The sequence below is a fragment of the Desmodus rotundus genome, chromosome 5, assembly GCF_022682495.2.
Source record: "Desmodus rotundus isolate HL8 chromosome 5, HLdesRot8A.1, whole genome shotgun sequence".
In the NCBI taxonomy this organism is placed as follows: domain Eukaryota; kingdom Metazoa; phylum Chordata; class Mammalia; order Chiroptera; family Phyllostomidae; genus Desmodus; species Desmodus rotundus.
Genome location: NC_071391.1, coordinates 21,134,677 through 21,155,156, shown reverse-complemented (window position 1 = coordinate 21,155,156; position 20,480 = coordinate 21,134,677). Strand labels below are relative to the sequence as shown.

Below are 20,480 nucleotides of genomic sequence, written 5' to 3'. Positions count from 1 at the left end.
GAACTCCACTTGAGAGGTCAGCAAAGTGGTTCCACTTAAGAAGTCGATTTTCCAGTTTAAGAAGCGTTGAGAGGAAGGCTTAATTTTGACTTCAGATATCAGTCACTCTTGGAGCAAGCGCACAGACTGCAGTTCCTAAGCACCTTTCCCCACGGAAGGAACCAGGATTCATGGAGAAATGGCTGGTTCCAGGACCAGAAAGCTAGGGTGTACTTCAAGAATGACGCAGTAAAGCCAGCTTGAGGGGACTTCACTGGCCAAGTCTAGGACAATTTTAGCACTGACAAGAAAAATGGTGATAATGTTATGAAATGTGGAAGAAAATAAATTCATCAGTCTGTAGTGCATCACAATAGAGAAAGTCGAATGTGGGAAAATGTCCATTGGTATGTCCAGGTGAAAGGTGTGTGAATGTATGATTCTTTCAGCTCTCTGTAGATTTGAAATTTTTCAAAATAAAAAGTTGGGGAAAAGAAAACAAGAATCGGCTCCTTTCCCTAGCCTGGATACTCTGAGCTTACTAAACCATTCTTTCCTAGGCAGGAAGAGTCTTCTCCTGGGCTCAGCAACTTCAGGTCCTTTGTCAGAAGTTGGGTTAATCCTAATTACATAAACATTGTAAAGGACACAAGCAAATGAAGGTGCTATAACGTCTGCTCCGCGCTCCCAATGAGTGCTCTATAACTCAAACGTAAAAGTCTTTCTGACATTTGCCTGTCACTCCTCCTTTCTTCTAAGGCTCTGTATGGCACACAGGGAAAAATGCCTCCGCCTACAGATGGTGTTCAGCCAGAAGCCCTCCTTCAGAATGACAGGGTCTGAAAGGATCACTTGGGCGCCACCTACTGGGTAAATGCTTGCACTGCCGTGGGGCTCCAGCCTGGTGCCATAGCCATAGAAGGCCACTCAAGTGTGGCGTCCCCTTAATGCAGGCAGGCAGCACCCAGCACCAGGCAGACAGTCAACAAAGAGTGAAATGAATTGCTTCCTCCTTTGAATTCCCCTCACATTAACTTCATGCCAATATGAGGTATAGGTGATAAGAACTTAATATCATCATAACATAACATTGATGTCCTCTTGTGGTCAAGCCCTGTTTCCATAGATGGATTATAAACGCATGGAGGGCTCCCTGTGTTCCCTGGTGACCAGCCCGGTGCTGCAGAGAAATGCTCTGCACATGCATGCTGTGACTGTGGAATGAGGCTTTCAGAGCAAACCTAATGGAATTGAACAAGCATAACTGAACTAACACAGGAGACAGAATCTGACCACTATTCTGTTTGTTTCACGGCATTGATGACCATGCTCCAATTCTTTTGTTGTGTTTCTTTTGTTTTGTTTTTGGTGGTTGTTGTTTTTTTTGTCTCTCCTGTCTCAATTGCAAGCTCCAAGGTGGGAGAGATCCGTCCTACTTATCGCTGTGTGTCCAGCACCTAAGGGCATCCATTCAAGAAATATTTTTTGAATGGATGGGTAGATGGATGAATGAGAGCCTGGGCTCTCTGTTCTGCTTGCCTAGTAGCAATAAGCCAGTTTGGCTGACCTTGACGAAACCTCAGTCTGACCCACGGACACCATGACTAGTCCAACCACTCAGACGCCATAGACAGCCAACTCTTACACTGAGGTTAAACCAGTGGGTGCTGTTTGGAAACACACATACAGGATTCCTTTGAGCAACTGTTGCCCTTCTGTCTTATTACTATGTGCTTGTTACTATTTATCACTGACCTCCTGCATGCAAACATTCTTCCCCTTCTCTACCCTGTCCCCCAGACAAACCCACTTATTCACACAGACTGATTGGAGTGTTGTTTAGGAAATATTTGTACCCCTGCTCCTTGGGATGGAGTATACTTCCCCAGTCGACTGAGCTGGAGCTTAGCCATGTGTGACTCCTTTTGGAACATGAGTGAATGTGATGTGAGCAGAGGCCCCAACATGCCTGTGTGTTTGATTTGGCCTCTTGTGCTTCTGCAAATCCCCCCGGGAAGAACATATCCAAAGCAGTTGCTGCCCCCTTTGGCCTGGATCCTGAAGCTGGGATTCCAACCCAGGTCAGCCCAGCTAAAATCAGCCGAACCCCAGCCAACCCACAGACTCATGACTTAAAGAAAAAAAAAAAATCTGTCCTTTTGAGATTGCTTGTTACACAGCAAAAACTGACTATTATATATGAACATATTATCATCACCGCCCCTGAAAGTTTCAACTTAGAAATTCTATTCTCTGCACAATACCCCTTCTAGCTCTGTGTGCCACTGCTTTATAACCACTTAGCCTACTTTTCTACCACATGGAGACATTCATCCCTATTTTCTCTCTACCAGGCTCTTTCTGGTTTCATGTCCTACCCAACCTGGACAACATGTCTTAGCAAGTTCTTCGATCAACCAAGTAACTGGTTCAACTCTGCTACCATGCCGCTGGAGAGCATCACCCACATAGAAGTTCCAGCTTGAACTGGGTCCTCAAGTCTTGCTTGGACATGCTTTTTAACTTCTCACTAGCTGGTGCCTTTCCCTATTCCTGCCATGGCTGTTTCAAACCTTTGGCACTCTCTCTCCAGCCTCACTTCCACTCTGCACTCAGCAGAGATCTCACTTCCCACTTTTCAGAGAAAATAGAGCTTTTGAAGTGAAGGTCTCATAGTACTGTGGTTAAGAACAAGGGGTCTAGAATTGCACTGACTTAGGTATCTTCCTGGTTTACCCACACCTGAGTAACGGCATAGCTCAAGTATCCACTCTTGTCTAAAACCGCCCCTACCCCTGACTCCCAGTGATTAACTGTCCTCTTACCTATGATTCCGCCTATGCCATACTCCAGTTCACAAGTTTTCCTTGGCTTCCCATGCACTCAGAATAACATCTAAACTCTTTACCTACTTTATCTACCTACAAGGCCACGCACCATCCGACTCCCGCCTATGGCTCCAATCCCACCACACATCCCTCTCCACCCTCCATATCCAGAGGAAGGAAACCCCGAAGCTGTCTTATATACTACCATGGTCGGTGTGAACCTCAAAGCTGTGCTTTATAGCTTTGATTATGTCTGTCTTAAGTGGTTTTATTTCTCGACCACCTATCTGCTTAGCACTGAAGGAGCATACAGAATAACAATGATACATGTATTGTATTAGTTTGAGCTATATGCCAGGCGAAGCACTAAGGGCTTCCCACACACATCTCCTTTAACTCTAGAAACAGCCATGAGAGCGATGGCGTTATCCCACTTTGAGGAAGAGGAGCCTGAGATCGGCAAGGTTCAGAGACTGAGCCATGGCCACCAGGCAAGTGGCTGGCAAAGCCGCTGTTAACCCTGGCATGTGTTACTCCACAGCCTGTGGCCTTGATCACTATGTCACAATGCTTCCAGAGAACAGCTGCCAAAGAGAGACCGGGGTGAAATCCTGCAGCTAATCTACCTAGAAAACAGTCCACCAAAGCACTACATTCGATTTTCTAGCAACCACCTAAAATGGCATTAAAGTTTTAAATCTGCACCTGAGACCAGCACTTTAAAACTTACCGTATTTTGCCATGTATAATGCACACTCATGTTTTTGGCCCAAATTTTCAGGAAAAAAATCTTCTGTTTCAACTTTTTAATTCAATGTTTTATTTATTTATATTTAAAAACAAAACTGATTATTGTATTCCAGGGTACTATTTTGCATATGGATATCATTATTGCTTTCTAGAGTTATACTTTTAACACATAAGCATAAATAAAAGAATTAAAAGCATTTATAGAGATACAGAATTATTACTGTATAATACATATTTTTATTTCCGCTGGAAAATTTGGGCAAAAAAGTACACATACATGGCAAAATACACTATCTGTATTCTGGATAAGCTAACTCTTGGGTTCACCTTGAAGCACCAACGCACTCCTTTCCTCCAGGTGTAACTGAGTTTTTCAGCTACAGACCACAGACCTCACCCTTTCCCCAAGACTCTTAAAATTCATGGCGCTTTGCTATGGTTGGATCAAAGAATACCAATAGCTCTCCAGCCTCCACCTCTGTGAACCAGGAATATCATTATAGGAATAAAACTGCTCAGACTGTAAGACCATCCAGACGGCTTCCGACTCAAACAGGGAGCGTGTGAAATAGGCTTAACGAATAGTAACAGTTGGTACACTGCTCCCACTCCGGACCCTCAGAGGGACATTCGCCACCAGAGCGCCGCCGCGGGGAATCTCAGACCGAGGGGGAGGTTGCATTTCCACTCCATTTTCAAAGGACGGTCAACACTCATAGGGGAACCCTGATAAAGATGAAGTCATCCTTGGAGATCAAGTAGAACGCAGAAGGGAAAAAAAACTCTTTCCTGGGACAAGTGAGTGGCATGCTGACAATCTGATGTGGGTCCCGGGAATTTGACTCAGGATTTAAAAATTGACTAATAGAAATTCGTATGTAAAATGCATTACAGACTGAGCATAGTTGATGCCTCATTCACCGTGTGCTGGCGGATAGTAATATGGGGCGGCTTCTGGAATGGGCAGGAGGCTGGCTGTGTGCAGAGCGACTTGGCTTCGCTTAGGAGAAAGGGGAGGATTTAAGGGCAGATACAAACCTCCTGTGGCCAATTCCAAGCAGATGTCCACCATCCACAGCCAGCAGATGGAGAAGCACATATTTGGTTTATTGTGTTTTTTTTTTTATGGCCTTACCTAGAAAGCCCCCAGGCCGCAAGCTTTCCAGAACTGACAATCCAGCAAAAGAAACCTTAGTCTGCAGCAAGCTGGCACATCGAAACTCTGTGTACTGGAGAGTAGAGGCCGAATGACCTCGGAGTGTACTCACGCATGCAGTCTCCTCCGTACCAGCCAGCCCGGCACTCTGCGCAGTAGACCCCCTTCACGTAGAAGTCATCCAGAGTGCCCCCCCACGAGCCATTGCGGCAGGTCTTGCAGTTTTCAAAGATGGTACAACCTGAAACATGTCCAAGAAGAGGGGTGTTCGAGTCAGCACCGGCTGCATGATCGGTTGCACGAGAGAGGAACTGTGCACCTTCTCAGGGCCTTGTGTCAATGAAGGGGCTCCTGGACCTGGACAGGTGCCGAAGTCCATTCTTAGGAAACGCTCGAGTCACCAGAATTCAGTTCGAGGAGGGTGGAGAGAACCAGCTCTCGAGTTAGTGGCTGATGTTTTCAAGTAACCTGAAATAACCTGCAGCAAAGGTCATTGTGAATCTGTCAATATAGTGTAGTCTTTCTCTTTATAATTGTGCGACATATTTATTGTGGAATATTCAGAAAGCAGAAAGAATTAAATTAAAACCACCTAAAATAGCATCACCCAGAGAAAACAGGTCACAATCTTTATCTGTATATATACAAACACACTTTTTTTTTTAATTAGGCTTATACTATATACTGTATACTCTGGTTCTGTAACTTAGTTTTTCATTTAACAAAAGTAAATATCTTCCATTTCGTTGAATATCTTTGTGTTATATACTTCTACAACCACAGCATGCCTTTGGAAACCACCCTAACGCCTAACATGGGCTCCACCTGGAAGGTGTCAGGCTGCCCCCACCAGCAGGCCACACCGGAGAGGCCTGAGCAGCTCCCAGACATGGCTCATTTTTAACACATGGCCTCTTGAGGGCTGAGGGATGGTGAGGAAGGGTGGAGGTCGTCCAACCCTGTTGAGCACAGGCAGCTGAGTTCTGGCTCTGCCTCTGTGCGGCTGCGTGTCCTCCAGCAGATTGCTCCAGCTCTCGGCGCCTCGCTGTCCTCATCGGCGACACTGGGCTCAAAACAGTACCTGCCCTGCAGGGCTGTTTCCACAATTGAATGAACCCCTGTAAAGGGCAGGGCCCATAGTAAGAACCCCCACAATATGAACTATTGTTAGTATTATGCTTTCCCACACTTCCACTGGGTTATCGCTACCGCTGCATGTATCATGCTCAATTTTAACGGCCTATTATCTGTTTACCTATAATAGAATAAAGCCTCAGACTTCATGTTGTTCCACACTATAACCTCAGTGCCTGCTCCAGTATCTGCCACATAGTAAGCATTCAATGAATATTATTAGAGGGAATGAATAGATAGGTGGATGGATAGGTGGGCGGATGGATGGATTGCTAATGCAGGCTCTCAATAGTTTGAGATAATCAGTGTTTCCTTGCGCTGACAGCATACTCCTTTGCTTTTGGCCAAGGTTAGGTTTTGTGGGCTTATGGTAATAGATGCAGTGTGGTTTCTGTTGGAGAGAGACTAGGGGCCCTCTCTTTGCATACCAGCCAGGTTGTGCCTCCCTCTCCCAGTCCCTTCTCCCACCACAGAAGAGTTAGTTATCTGATGCCTCAAATTCATGTGGCCCATAACTGGGTCCCAGTGGGGTCACTGTGCCTTCTAAAGGCCCTCTTCACTGATATGCCACTTGCCTCTCTTTGCGTCCCTTATCCGCTGTGCCACCGAGGAGGCAAATGGACTCAGAGTATAACCACAACGATCCTGCCAACTCTCTTGGCACTGGAACATCCAGGCCATTACGTGCTAGCCACAAAAACCAGCCTGGTGATTAAAATGAATGAGGCTCTATTAAAAAAGACCCTAAGGAACTCACAGATTTGCCAGAAGAGCCAGAGGACTGAGTTCAGAGCTACCTAGCTTAGAGCCACACAGAAATACCTAGAAAATTTGGTCCAGCAAGGGCCCTGGTGCTGCTGGACATTCTGGAAGCCACTATTCACATCCCTGCCACCGTGCCCCTGGACCTTGACCCTCCTGCAACCACTGCCACCAGCGCAGAGAAGATTGTTGTCATTTGTAGTGACAGAAATAATAGAAACTTCGCAAACCGCGCTGAGATACCATTTCTCATGCATGGAGTTGGCCAAAATCCCACAGGACACACTCTGTTGCAAGGCTCTGGGAAAACAGTCCCCTCATACATGGCTGCTGTGAATGCCAAAGGCATGGAGGGAAACTCGGCAAAGGCTGGCAAAACGGCATCGTCACGCTTTCACCCGGCAAGCCCTCTTCTAGGAATCTACCCCAAAGACACACTGCAAAATTATTAAATGATATGTGCCTCAGGCTACTCGCTGTGGCATTACTGACATTAGCAAAAAGCTGGAAACAACCCAAATGTTCATAAACTATGCTGATCCACATAATACAGTCATGAGTAACTGTAACAACAAATGAAGATGATGCCTTCACACTGTCAGTAAGTGATCTCTAGCACACATTGTTTCATTTAATAGTTCATTTTGTATTGTATTTTTTCATTACCATTTATCCCCCCATCCCCTCTTCCACTTCTACCTGCCCCCGCCCCCCGCAATCACGACACTGTTGTCCAAGTCCATGAGTTCTTTTTCTTTGTTCAAGCATATACTGTTAAGAGCAAAAAGAGAGGTTAAAGTTAGCACTGTTTATCGCACGCTATCCTTTGTGAAAGAAGGAAATAATACATAAGTGTGTGTATATATACATATATATACACATATATATATTTACTTGTGCTGTAAGATATAGAAGACAGGTGGAAATAATAAATCTATCTGTATATCGAGTAGGTGACATATGTTACAGAGAAAAGAACTGCAGACACACCTCAGAGATACTGCAGGTTTGATTCCAGACCACCACAATAAAGAGAGTTATAAGCATTTTGCTGGTGGAGGGTTTTGCCTTCTATTTGTAAAAAATGCAATATTTATGAAGTGAAATAAAGCAAAGTGCAATAAAACAAGGTATGCTTATACATCAGTTGGCTTTAAATCATAGTACTTTGTATATTTCTAGTGGGATATACTCTAAGGTCAATAAAAACCACAAAGAAACCATAACTTTATTCAGTGGTCTCATCATTAGTACTAATAGGGCTCTTGTTATTTTGCACAATTATATTATGCTCTAATGTAAGATAAAGAAAATAAGTGATTAGCTTAGTATTATGAGAAAACAGGACGTGCACCACAGGAGAAAAGAGATACAAATATAAAATCTAAGAAGTAAACAACTTATATAATTAAATTTGAACTTGGATATCAACAAATTCATTTTTTAAAAAAATACATATTCCCTAGCTCCACTCAGTAAAAAGAAAACAAAACCAAAAGAATCTGGTAACGAGGACAATCCAATAGCAAGGAACACCTCACATGCCCAGACCGCATTCTCAGACCAGAGTTCTTTGCAGAAGTGGCTGCCTCTAGATCTCAGGTGGAAAATGCTCAAGAAGAGCACAAAGCATCTTGTGATTCCCTCTGGTAATCACCCTACTGTTGTCTGTGTCTATGAGTTTGAGGGGTGTTTTATTTTTGTGCTTAATCCCTTCACCTTTTTCTACAAGCCTCCCAATGTCCCCTTCCCTAATAGCTGGCGCTCTGTTCTCTTATCTATGAGTATGTTTCTATTCTATTTATTTGTTTGTTTTGTTAATTAGATTCCACATGTAAGTGAGATAATATGGTACTTGCCTTTCTCTGATTGGCTTATTTCACTTAGCATATTACTTTCCAGGTCCATCCATGCTGTCACAAAAGCTAAGATTTTCTTCTTTTTTACAGCTGCCTAGTATTCCGTTGTGTAAATGTACCACAGTTTTTTTATCCACTCGTTTACTGATGGGCACTTGGGCTACTTCCAAATCTTGGCTATTGTAAGTAACACTATAACGAACATATGGGTGCATGTATTCTTTCTAATCAGTGTTTTGAGTTTCTTTGGATATATTCCCAGAAGTGGAATCACTGGGTCATAAGACAGTTCCATTTTTAATTTTTTGAGGAAACCCCAACACTTTTCCACAGTGGCTTCACCAATCTGCATTCCTACCAACGGTGCACTAGGTTCCCCTTTCTCTGCATCCTCACCAACACTTGTTCTCTGTTGACTTACTGAGCATAGCTATTCTGACATGTGTGAGATAACATCTCATTGGGGTTTTAATTTGCATTTCTCCGACAATGAGTAATGTTTGGCATCTTTTCACATGTCAGTTGGTCATCTGTATGTCTTCTTCAGAGAAATGTCTACTTGGGTCCTTTTTTGTTTCTTTTTTGTTTTTGTTCCAGCTTGTTTCATAATTTCTTTCTTCTTTTTATTGCACTTTTTCCATTACCATTTAGTCCCCTTATGCAAACCCCCATCACCACTTGGGTCTTCTGCCCATTTTTTAATTGTATTGTTTGGTTTTTTGATGTTGAGTTCTTTACAAATTTTGGATATTAACCCCTTATCAGATATATGATTGGCAAATATGTTCTCCCATTTAGTGGGCTGCCTTTTTATTTTGTTGATGGTTTACTTTGCAGTACTGTTTTAGCTTGATGTAGTCCCATTTGTTTTTTTCTTTTGTTTCCCATGCCCAAGGAAATTTTACTTTGTATGTTTTCTTCTAGGATTGTTATGGTTTTGAGCCTTACTTTTTAAGTCTTTAATACACTTTTAGTTTATTCTTATGTATGGTGTAAAGAGGTGGTCTCATTTCATTTGTTTTGCACATATCTGTCCAATTTTCCCAACATCATTTATTGAACAGACTATCTTTACCCCATTATTTTTTCTAGCCTCCTTTGTCAAATACTAATTACCATAAAGGTATGCATTTAATCCGGGCTTGCTATTCTGTTCCATTGATCTCTATGTTGGTCTCTATGCCAGTACCATGCTGTTTTGATGACTATAGCCTTGTAGTATAGTTTGAAATCAGTCTGTTTGTTCAATGAGAGAATGAGTGAATGAGTTCACAGCTTTACAAGTTTGACACCCAACAGGGTACTAACTCCTCCAATTCCTCCAGTTAGAAGGAGTTGAATTATGCCATTCTTTTAACAATCGCAGCATCATAACCTCCTGATGGCTGTCTACCAGAATTCAAGTGTTTAGCCTGGTCCCATTCATGACCTCAGAAAACACAAAGTAATCTGAGGTCTCCCATTCGACACTCACCTGGGTGAATCAAGCATGAGTCACACTCGTTGTCCTCATTCCTGCAGCAAGGGATGGTATAACCCACGACTTCCTTCTTTCCAGGGCAAACGCACTCAATCTGATCATATTCACAGCACTCCCGACACATGATATTCCACTCGGCTCCAGGGCAGGCTTCATTAATGACTATGTACTCTGAAACAGAAACCAGCAGGTAAGGACAAAGGTCCTGCAGGAAGGGTAAGACCCATAAGTACTCTACTACTAAAAAGCAACCTTGCCCTACAAATGACAGAGGGTGTCACCCTCCCTAAGTGACAGAGAAGATCATTTGCATTCTTTTTTTTTCATAGAAAATAAATGTGCATATATTGCTTTTATTATAATTATGGTTGTCAGCTGAATGAAAACAAATAATAGCTAAAAAGGTTTTCAGTGATAGAAAACATTTGGGTAAGTTATGACACAATTTTTTGAGAATTCAGACAATAAAAATGTATATCTTTGTACTAACTGCAAATGAAAAGTTAACGATGAAATCAGGGAGTTGAATAGTCATAAGGGGCCTCAAACATATTCACTATATTTTAAGTTTTAGACAAAGGAGCTGAGAATAGGAAAAAAATAACCCACCATGTACACCATAACAGTCTTTTTTTCTTTTTTTAATTGACTTCCAATATGAACTGTTTTCTAAAAGCATTAAGAGCATTGACACCCTTATTGTAGGTCATGTATCATCTCCTCTTTGGCTATGAGGTGTGTAGTTTTGTTAACGAGAGACATCAGTGAGTTCCGTTTCTGAGACCAGTCATTTAATAAGTTATTTGGATCCTTGGGTCTCTGGAAGTTGATAATTCCGGCCAACCTGTCTACTTTAGCAAAGATGGTCTTGTTCACTACAGGATTCTAGAGAAAAGCCTCTGACTCATCAACAGATGATCCAGAAGTCGTGCCATCCTCTTCACTGTCAACATTGTATAGTACTTGGCCATTATTCTAATATTATGTTTAACAACTCTGTTCTTCAAGTCTTTCCCCCTTTTTCACCTTCTTCTGTGTAACCAAAAACATCGGTCGCAGGACTTTCCAGAGAACCTTTTCTTAATTCCATTCCATAGTCTTCAACAAGTGTGGACCAACGCATCAGCTCCATTGTGGTGAAAATCTTCAAAAGATCCTTATATTTAGAAATTTCTTCTAACTTCTTGTCACCACTTATCTGGTGAACCAAATCTGACTGTTCATTATCAAAAGGGGCCAAGATAACATAGAGGACAACACTTTTCAAAGCCTGATGCCACTTTTCACTTTCTGCCTGTGTACAGGGAGTATCATATATTGCTCTGTAGTGCTTACAAATAGACAAGTAGGGCCCTTCATGTTGATCCAGCTGAATCATTAAGTTATAGTATTTCAACTTCAATTTCTCTGCATTTTCTTCCTGGAAAAATTTGGTGTTGATTTTCTTGCTGATGATCTGTGCACGAATATAATCCTTCACACTGAGGCAGAGCCTCATTTGCTCCAAAATAACCTCCACTCGTTCTTTTTTGTCCATTGACCCATAGGTTTCCACCTGTAACTCTTGTAAAGTGGAGGCTGCCTCTTTGACGTCACCATTTTGCCCTTGGATAGTCGCTAATGTTTTAGTCAGTTGAGCCCACTCAATTTCAACATAAATCTTTCCTTCAGTAACCATTCGTAGGGTGTCAATTAACTGAAGCTTGGTTGGAAGGTCTGTGATTTCCTCAACGTAAGCACAGCATTGTTGAACCATTTTTGCAACAGCCTGTTTTAACTGACTCCATCTTTTTGACAAAAGCATAATATTTTCATGAAGTAAATTCCATTCTTTAGCCTCATAGCACATCTTCACTACTGCAACTAAGATATGAGATGTAGACACCATATCAGAAGCAGTACGGGTCTGTTTTCCCAAAGAGAGCAGGGTTTCAATGACTTCTTGAAGTCTTCCTTCCTTGGCCAGTTTCTCGCACTCAGGCAGACACTGATCCACCGTGGTGCTGTAGTCTACCTCCATCTTGATGATGCGTCCATCAGCCCACTCTGAGCCTCCATCCGCCATGGCACCTACCTGAACATCCCTTGATGTACCCCTGCCTCAGCCACCACTCGTCAACCACCCGTTTGCATTCTTGTAGGCCAATGCCTCCAAAGTGAGGTGGCTTATCTCAAAGGGTGTTCAACACTATCCATTGCTTCATAGATAAAATTTGTTAGAACAGCTATTCATTTTTATTTTTTAATGAAAAAAGAATTCATGTTTTATAAATATATAATCTAAGTGGACTGACACACATACATACATATATAATTTATAAGCAAGTATACGTCTTTTGAGGGCCTGCGCTCATTTCTATTTTTGCTGGGGTGCACCAGGCAATTGCTTACAACTGCATAGGTGGTGCACTGAAGAACCCCAGGAGGAACTACTCAAGTGCACAGCCGTACAGCACATCCCAGAGATTCGAGCCATCAGAAAAGTTTGTAGGCCAGTCTCTAGATTAGGCCATTCAAGTGCAAGACTGATTGCCAAGTAGAGACCATGTCATTTCCTCCAAACTTGGCTCCTCCATTTTTCAGCGTGCCATTTTTATGGTATCTTCAAAGCTAAAACCAACAGAAAAGACAAAAACTATCTTAATTAGTATGTTTGAGAGAATTTCAATGTTTTACAAGAGTGAACTCATTGGCAGAACTTTATTCAGTCCCCAAATTCAACTGAGTGTTCTTTCCCATGAGAAAAAAGTATTCCTTTCTGGGTAAAATTTCTGTATTTCTTTTCTAAAAAAAAAAAATGTACCTTAAGTAAATGAAAAAGAAAAACCATCTGGCAAAACCTGTAAGAGGAATCAGTTGGAGGCTGCCCAGAGGAACACAGGATAAGAAACAGACTTAGCTTTGACTCTTCTTCTTTCTCCACTCTCCATTTCTAAAAATCTTGCACAAAGATGATGATTGAAGCAGAAAATAGGTCAGATGTTTGAAGAAGAAAGTGAATCTGGTTTCCCCTTGAAGCCTTTTCTAAAAGCCCCAGGCAGGGATCTCCAACATGCCTTGTCGCCCCTTAAATGAACCTCGGCACCTGTAGTGGTTTCTAACCTCTTGAATTTCATAGCTGAGTTTTCTATTTCCCACCAGTAAACATGGAAATCCGACACAAAGTTGATTATTCTTAATTTTCCATGTAGAACCATTTAAAGAAAGCATTACCATCAGGTCATAAGAACAATGTAGCATCATAGAAAGGAACCACTTGAACAATAAGGTTATTTTTCCCCCCATGAACATTGGTGGAGCAGCAAAGATCCTCACACTGGCATTGGGGAATGATTGGCATAGGTCACCGAGATCTTGTCACCACTGAGGTTTGTTTTGTTTCCGCTACTGCTCTGAGCCCCTCCAGCAGACACAGGACTTATTCAGCTGAGCTTCCCATTTTTCTGATGTTGACTGGAGGAAGTGAGTGACTTCTAAAATCTAGACAGGAACCTGAAGGTTAAAAGTGAAGGAAAGCAGGGGAAAACATAGGGGTAAACCTCCAGGATCTTGGATCTGGCGGCGGATTCTTGCGTATGACACCAAAAGCATGAGCAACAAAAGAAAAACAGATCAATTGAAAGGTCAACCCACAGAGTCTTTAACCTCTCTGTTCCTCAGGTTCCCCACTAAGCACTGTGCTGAAATTGTGGGTGAATCGATGAATTCATTCTTTCATCCCACAAGTGCTTATTGACTGTCCACTACGTCCCCGATAGAACACTGGGTGCTCAGATGCAACGGTAAGAAAAACAGATACCATCCCTGGCTTCCCAGAGCTCAGACTTTTTGCAGAGGAGTAGATGTGGGATAAATGACCCCCAAAGCACATAATCACTAATGGTGGTAAGAAAAACTTAGGATGCTATGAGAATACATGAAAGGTCATAGAGGGACATTAGCATCGAGGCTACAAGACTCACATGATTGGGGGGGCAGATAAAATCACAGAGAGAAATTTCTTTATTCACCGAGATGAGACCACTTCTCAGGCATGTGGAAGTGATGGAGGAGGTGAGGGTTTCAATGGTTTTGTGACTTGGCTCTTTCTCCTCTGGTCTAGCAAATACACCCCCTTCTTTCTCCCCACTGAGACAGCTAAATGTCCCCATAATATGAGAAAGAAATAAATATATTAGTGAAATATTCGATGAGAAATATTTATAACTAACCAGCTAAAGAGACTTAAAAACCCAATAAGCAGACAAGAGCCATGTCCTGGACTTTTGTCCACTTATTAGAACTATTTGCAGAAAAGGCACACTGGTCATTTAGAGTTAGCTGTACAAATCATACAATTTTCAATATGGTGCTAAACACCAGCTCCAGAGACTAGGATTTAGAGAAACCACCAATAGCAGTAGAAGTTATTGAAGGTTTTCATACATGTATGCTAAAGTACTTTAGCACTTGTTTAGCTAAAGTGCTTTTACATATATTGTTTGTGCAATTTAATCATCAAAATGACCTGGTAAGGTGGGTAATATATTTTCTTTTATCTTAAAAACATCTAGTCCACCTCTTCACTTTACCAGTGAGGAAAAGGGCTAAGTAGGGAAGAAGCAAAGAGAAATGCTGAGGGAAATTTTGTAGAGAACTAATTCTGGGAGAAAGAGCTGTCCACCGAATTCCAGGCCTCGTGAGGATGCCTGCTGCTGAGGGGGAAAGCGGCCTGGACAGCCTCCAGCTCCGCCAGCTACGGGGGTTGAACAAGCTGAACTTGCCTTCCACATTTAAAAACAAAGTCTCACACAAGCTGCAAATGAATTTTATCTGGTCATGGTTCCCCTGGAAATAGAGTAGCCCCCCCTTATCCATAGGGGATGTGTCCTGAGACCCCAGGTGGAAGCCTGAAACCACAGACATTTCCAAAGCCTATGTATACCATCCTTTCTCCTGTACAGATGAACCTTTCCACTTAACAGAAGCAATGTACGGCTTCTCTTCGGTGTGTTTGTATTCGCACCATCACTACTCTTGCACTTTGGAGCCATTATTAAGTAAAATAAGCATTACTCGACCACAAGTACTGTGATACCAGGACAGTTGACCTGATAACCAGGATGGCTACTGAGTGACTAACGGCCAGGTAGTGTTTATAGTGTGGAGACGCGAGACAAAGCGATGATTTGCATCTGGGACAGGACACAGCTGGAGAGCACACGATTTCATCACGAGATTCAGAATGGTGCGCAATTTAAAACTTATGAATGGTTTATGTCTGGAACTTTCAATTTAATATTTTTGAAACACAGTTGATCATGGGTAATTAGAACTGCTGAAAGTGTAACTGTGGATAATGGGGTGCTACTATAAGCAAATAAAGCAAAAAGAGCTCATGGAGCACTGCCCTGGGATAAAGCGGCAAGCAAGCACCTATAATCACATCGCAAAATCAGGCTTACAGCATTCTCGGCACCATACACATTGCTTCATCCCTTATTCTTTCACTGAATAAAATATTTGTTTTTATCTTGATAAAACACAATATGTTTTCATATAAAAGATTCCCTGTGAAAACTTTAAAAGATAAAAATAATAATAAAATCATAAGTAAAGGAAAAAATAATCAGAAGCATCCTTAATATTGTTGTCTATCCTTCATATTGTCTTCTTTCAAAAGACATATTATATATATCCCCATGTAGATAGTACTAATGTGTATACATAGTCTTCTCGCCTCTCAAAACTGGTAACAGTATTTTTGTTTTAAAAACTGCTTTCTTTCTTTATGTAGATCATGGATACATTCTCTTGACATTGAGTCTTCTTTAAAGGTGAGTTCCACTGCTGGGATTATATCCTAAGAACCCTGGAACACCAATCCAAAAGAACCTATGCACCCCAATGTTCATAGCAGCACAATTTACAATAGCCAAGTGCTGGAAGCAATCTAAGTGTCCGTCAGTAAATGAATGGATCAAAAAACTATGGTACATTTACATGATGGAATACTATGAAGCAGAGAAAAAGAAAGAGCTCCTACTTTTTGCAACAGCATGGATGGAACTGGAGAGCATTATGCTAAGGGAAATAAGCCAGGTGGTGAGGGACAAATACCATATGATCTCACCTGTAAGTGGAACCCAATCAACAAAACAAACAAATGAACAAAACAGAACAAGAGACTTGGAAATAAAGAACAAACTGACAGTGAGCAGAGGGGGAAATGGGAGGGGATAATGGGGAGAAAAGGGTGAAGAGTTTTCAGGAACAACTATAAAGGACACATGGACAAAACCAACAGGGGGTGGAATCAGGGGAGGGAGGTGGGGATGGCTGGGGTGGGGGAGTGGTGGAGGGAAAAAGCAGACAACTCTCCGTGAACAACAAAATTTAAAAAAAATGAAAAACAATAAATTGCTTCATCTTTGTTCTATGGGTACCAGTGCTCCCCTCCCTTCTTTTTGTCATCAGGTTGAGCAAATATCAAGAAAGTTCAAGTACTTTGGCATCATAAGCTTTGCTCAAGCCCTTCTTTCAACAGCTATGCTCAGGGCAGCCATCCTCTCGTCCCCTATCTGGAGTGGAGAGTCCAGTCACATCAGTCCAGCCCTGGTTCTTCTGGAATTCACTTTGGAAAGTGCAAGACCCTTAACCTTAGTCCTGTTTTAGCAATGGGAATGCCAAGGCGATGACAACAATGCTGACCGACTGGCGCAGGTTCAGCTGGTGCCGAACAAATGAGTGAGTGAGCTGGCTGTCATCACGTCATCGGTACTCAGAGCAGCCCCTCAGCAGCCTGGCAGTTTGCTGCAAGGCTCTCCAATGCTGAACCACGTCTGTCGCTGACAACATGGAGAACACTCAGTCCCCCAAAGCAGGAGCTCAGTGCCACAGAATGGCGGGGCGAGTGGTTGTGTCCCCTCAGCTTAGTCTCCAAGATCCACATATTCAACGTCATATTTTAAGGCCATATGTTGACATGATGGCTGCTAAGGTCAGTCTGGAAAACTCAGAGGATTCTTCCTGAGAACAAAGGTCAGCCTGTTCCATACATGACTGAAACCTCAGTTGTCAGATTAAAGGCCCAGGCAAGACTGCCCCAGAAGGTGGCAAAGAAAAGCACCTTTATCATGAGTTCCCTCATCCTGGATGTTAGAGTCTGCCTTTGCATCCCCCCAAAACCCCACAGCCCTCCCATCTAACCATATTAAAATTTCTGCTGCATTTTTTTTGCTGTCCTACATTTTATAAATGAGACTAGTGTGAGGGGCAAAAAAAGACATATGAATCAGAGAGATGTACACAGAGGCAGCTTGGGCTCCTCGCTCATCCCCACTCACTCCGCCACCTCCTCTGTGCAAGCCGAACTTCCTGGCTGATATCTAACTGGCCGTTCCTGGACACCTGAGGGCCTGACCGCCCATTCTGTAGGGCCAATGAGAGATAGGCAAATCCCAAGCAGGAATGATTGGCAGCTTGGGGTGATGAAATAATTACTGGGGCCCTTGGTGATTCTTTATCTTCTCCTGAGCCTTTAAGAGCCATCCCATCACCCCATGACCTTCTGTCACAGCCTGGCTGGAGTCCCGGTCTCAGTGACCTCAGTCTTCCCCTTTTCATAGCTCCTCTTGTTAACAAGCTCATGATAGCTGAAGAGTTGAGGCCTTTCTCAGTGCTCCTTTGGGTATCCTTTGGGAGTGAGGGAAATTGCATGGATTCCCTTGAAATCTGGCCTGTAGGCTCTTGTACACTGGGGAGGGGAGGGAGGCAAAACTCAGTTTGTCACCTCCTTTCCCGCCTCACCCTTTATTGAGCTCACCACTCCATGCTGTGGCTCTCATTCACCCTCCTCTGCTTCCTGGGCCCCCAGCACCCACAGCGAGTGTATCTGAGCCCCTAGTGAGCACATACTGGCTCACTTAAGCCTCAGAGCCACCCTTTGAAGTATCCTCTGCTTCATTGAAAAGATGAAGAAACTGAGGAACACAGAGGGTAAATAAATTGCACCGGGTGACACAGCTTTCAAGTAAAAGCAGAAAGATCAGAATCCAGCTCCTTCCGGGGCCAACGTCTTATTCCTTCCCACACACCACCTTGATTCTAGAGAGTTCACACCTCTGACTATTCAGGTTAAGAATGCATTACCGGCAAAGTGGACACATTTGAGAATCAAACCGCCCAAATTTTAATCTTGAATCTGTCCCTCGTTTATGCTGCTGGACAATCGTAGGCAAGACACCTTGGTGCCGTGTTTTCCCCACACCTCAAGAGGATGAACATAAATTGATGGAGGTGTTGATGTTACTACAGTTGAAGAAGGCCATGACCATAAAGGGCTTTGGAAGAAAAACTGCATATTTGTCAAGACATTACCATGATTCTCTACAGAATAAAAACCATCACATGTTTGGCTGAGACACAAATGGCCAGGGGAGGGAAGAGGATGAGTAATGATGTATCCTCTGGGGACCCACACTTGCACGGCATCCGTTTTCAAGCAGTCTGCTCACGTCTTGATCATGGCTTTCTGGGTTCCTCCCCTTTGCTTTCAGACCTCCCAGTCTCGTTTTTCTAATGCCCTCTCTTGAAATACTTCTTTAAATAGGACACACCTCACCTCCTGCTGCTTCTTTTCTAGAAATAGAAATTACACATCCACAGCCAAAGGGAACAAAACCCAAACTCTAGCATCGTGGAGGAGCCTCCATTTGCCGTTATCTTCAACAACTGTGTTACTGGAAATGCTTGAAGGACAGCTGCTTCTGGGTTATTTCAAATGCTGTAATATGAGCTCAATAGATCTTATTTTTTCATTAGCATTGGCTATTAAAAAGATAATTTAATAATGCATCTAGAAGTACTTGGCAATAGAACTCAGTAAACATTACATCAACCAAAGTAATAGAACAGCTAAGTTAAAAAATAATAAAACTTTAGCTATATCCTAAAAATCCAATTTGGTTTTCCCCCAACCCAAGAACTCAACAAATTATCATGCCTGCTCCCCAATATTCCACACTTTCGACACCTTTTTTCTGAGTCAGTGTGTCAGGGGTACTCCAGGGTAGTCTTAGTCAACTACACTTACCTCTTTGCCAAGAGCTTCCAGACTTAGTGTTATTGTCTTCACATTCAGGTTACCTGATGCCAAGCCGAAGCCAGGCTTTCCTTCTAGCAAAGGCAGCTGGTGAACAGCAGATATAAAGTGTGGAGGGATGTTGAGCAAGGGTGATGCATTGATAATGGCGTCTCTGATGGTTCACTGAGCCCTAAGCTGGCAGCACACTTCCACACAGGCTAGCCCTCATTATAGTCACCTCCTCCAGCTCTGCAAGCTAGAACAAGAAAAGGGGAAACTTCTTTTTGCATGAGGATTCCTGGCTGGCTCCACACTTGAATCACAACAGGTGGTCATGAGCAACATCTCCCGTTTGGGAGGCAACATCATTGACCCAGAACCACCTACTCTGCAAGGCAGCATCTCTTCAGCCTCCACAAGATTCTACCAGGGGCCCTACTTCAAACACAGAGAAACTAAAGCACAGCACATGGAAGAATTTCCCCTGAAGTTGGGAGATAGATGCATGATAAACCAAGGAGACAAAGCAAGTTTCAAAGAGAGAAACATATGGTGAATCTTCAGGAAATTTGTTTTTCCTGACAGTCACAGATGAATGGGATAGGACTGTGGACGGAGCTAAAGTGGGCCTCGTGAGGACCATGTAACTTCTATTCCACTATACACAGAACACCCAGTATTTTCCCTTTTCAATTCCTCGTGAAACCTGTGTGAGTGGGGAAAATGGTAGAAAAGAGAGTAGGTGACTTTAATGCCCTGAGTAGTCCCTTTCAGCAGGGCATTACATGAAGTATTTTAAATAGACTATCTATTTAATACCTGCAATAAACCTACACTAAAGACACTATTATCCTCAGTCTATAGGTTGGAAGGTAGTAAGTCCACATTTAAGAGGTCCAGTAATTTGCCCAAGAAAACCAGCCATAAGTGATGGAGCCAGGATTCAAACCCTGGCCTATATTTTAAAACATAATACTAATACCTTATGTGTATATATATTCAAGCATATACACAAAAATACATACACTTCCACATCTACAGTTTTATGCACATCTATACTTGAACTTGAACACAACTACATCAACACATCCATATCAAAGATTATTTCCATAAATATGGCAAGTGAGGATGAACCTTTGCTGAGAATCTCAGAGGTTACTTAAGTCTACTGAGGCAGAATACCCTTTACAGAAGCAGCCGATTTTAGTCCTCACTCATTGCCACTATAGTCATCCAATCTGAAACAAGTCTGGGCAGAGAAAGTAGGCAAGCAATGCTAGGGCCAAGGAGAAGCTGTGTTGCATGACAACAAGAACAATATTTAACAAATGCAGGAATAAAGTAGTTCCTAGGAACAACAAACAAGAAGTCGGTGAACAGCTCAAACTCACATGCTATCTCCAAGGGATACTGCTCCAATGTAAACAGCCCAGACCACTACCCAGTTGTGCAAATCAAGGTCACAGTG

At 42.7% G+C, this 20,480-nt stretch overlaps 1 protein-coding gene and 1 pseudogene across 3 annotated transcripts in view; both read right to left on the bottom strand.

Moving 5' to 3' along the window:
• PAMR1 (peptidase domain containing associated with muscle regeneration 1) overlaps positions 1-20,480 on the bottom strand; it is a 65,467-nt gene that overhangs the window by 36,853 nt on the left and 8,134 nt on the right. For 2 of the 3 annotated variants that reach the window (XM_045194096.2, XM_024558839.3), the window contains 2 exons: positions 9,943-10,119; positions 4,826-4,954 (listed from right to left, as the gene is read on the bottom strand). In XM_045194096.2, coding sequence (XP_045050031.2) covers positions 4,826-4,954; positions 9,943-10,072 — 259 coding nt within the window. In that variant the 5' untranslated portion in view covers positions 10,073-10,119. Of the gene's footprint in view, positions 1-4,825; positions 4,955-9,942; positions 10,120-19,021; positions 19,219-20,480 lie in introns of those variants that run through there. The other variant, XM_045194097.3, reaches the window with a different exon arrangement.
• LOC112303299 (26S proteasome non-ATPase regulatory subunit 12 pseudogene) lies at positions 10,538-12,086 on the bottom strand (annotated as a pseudogene).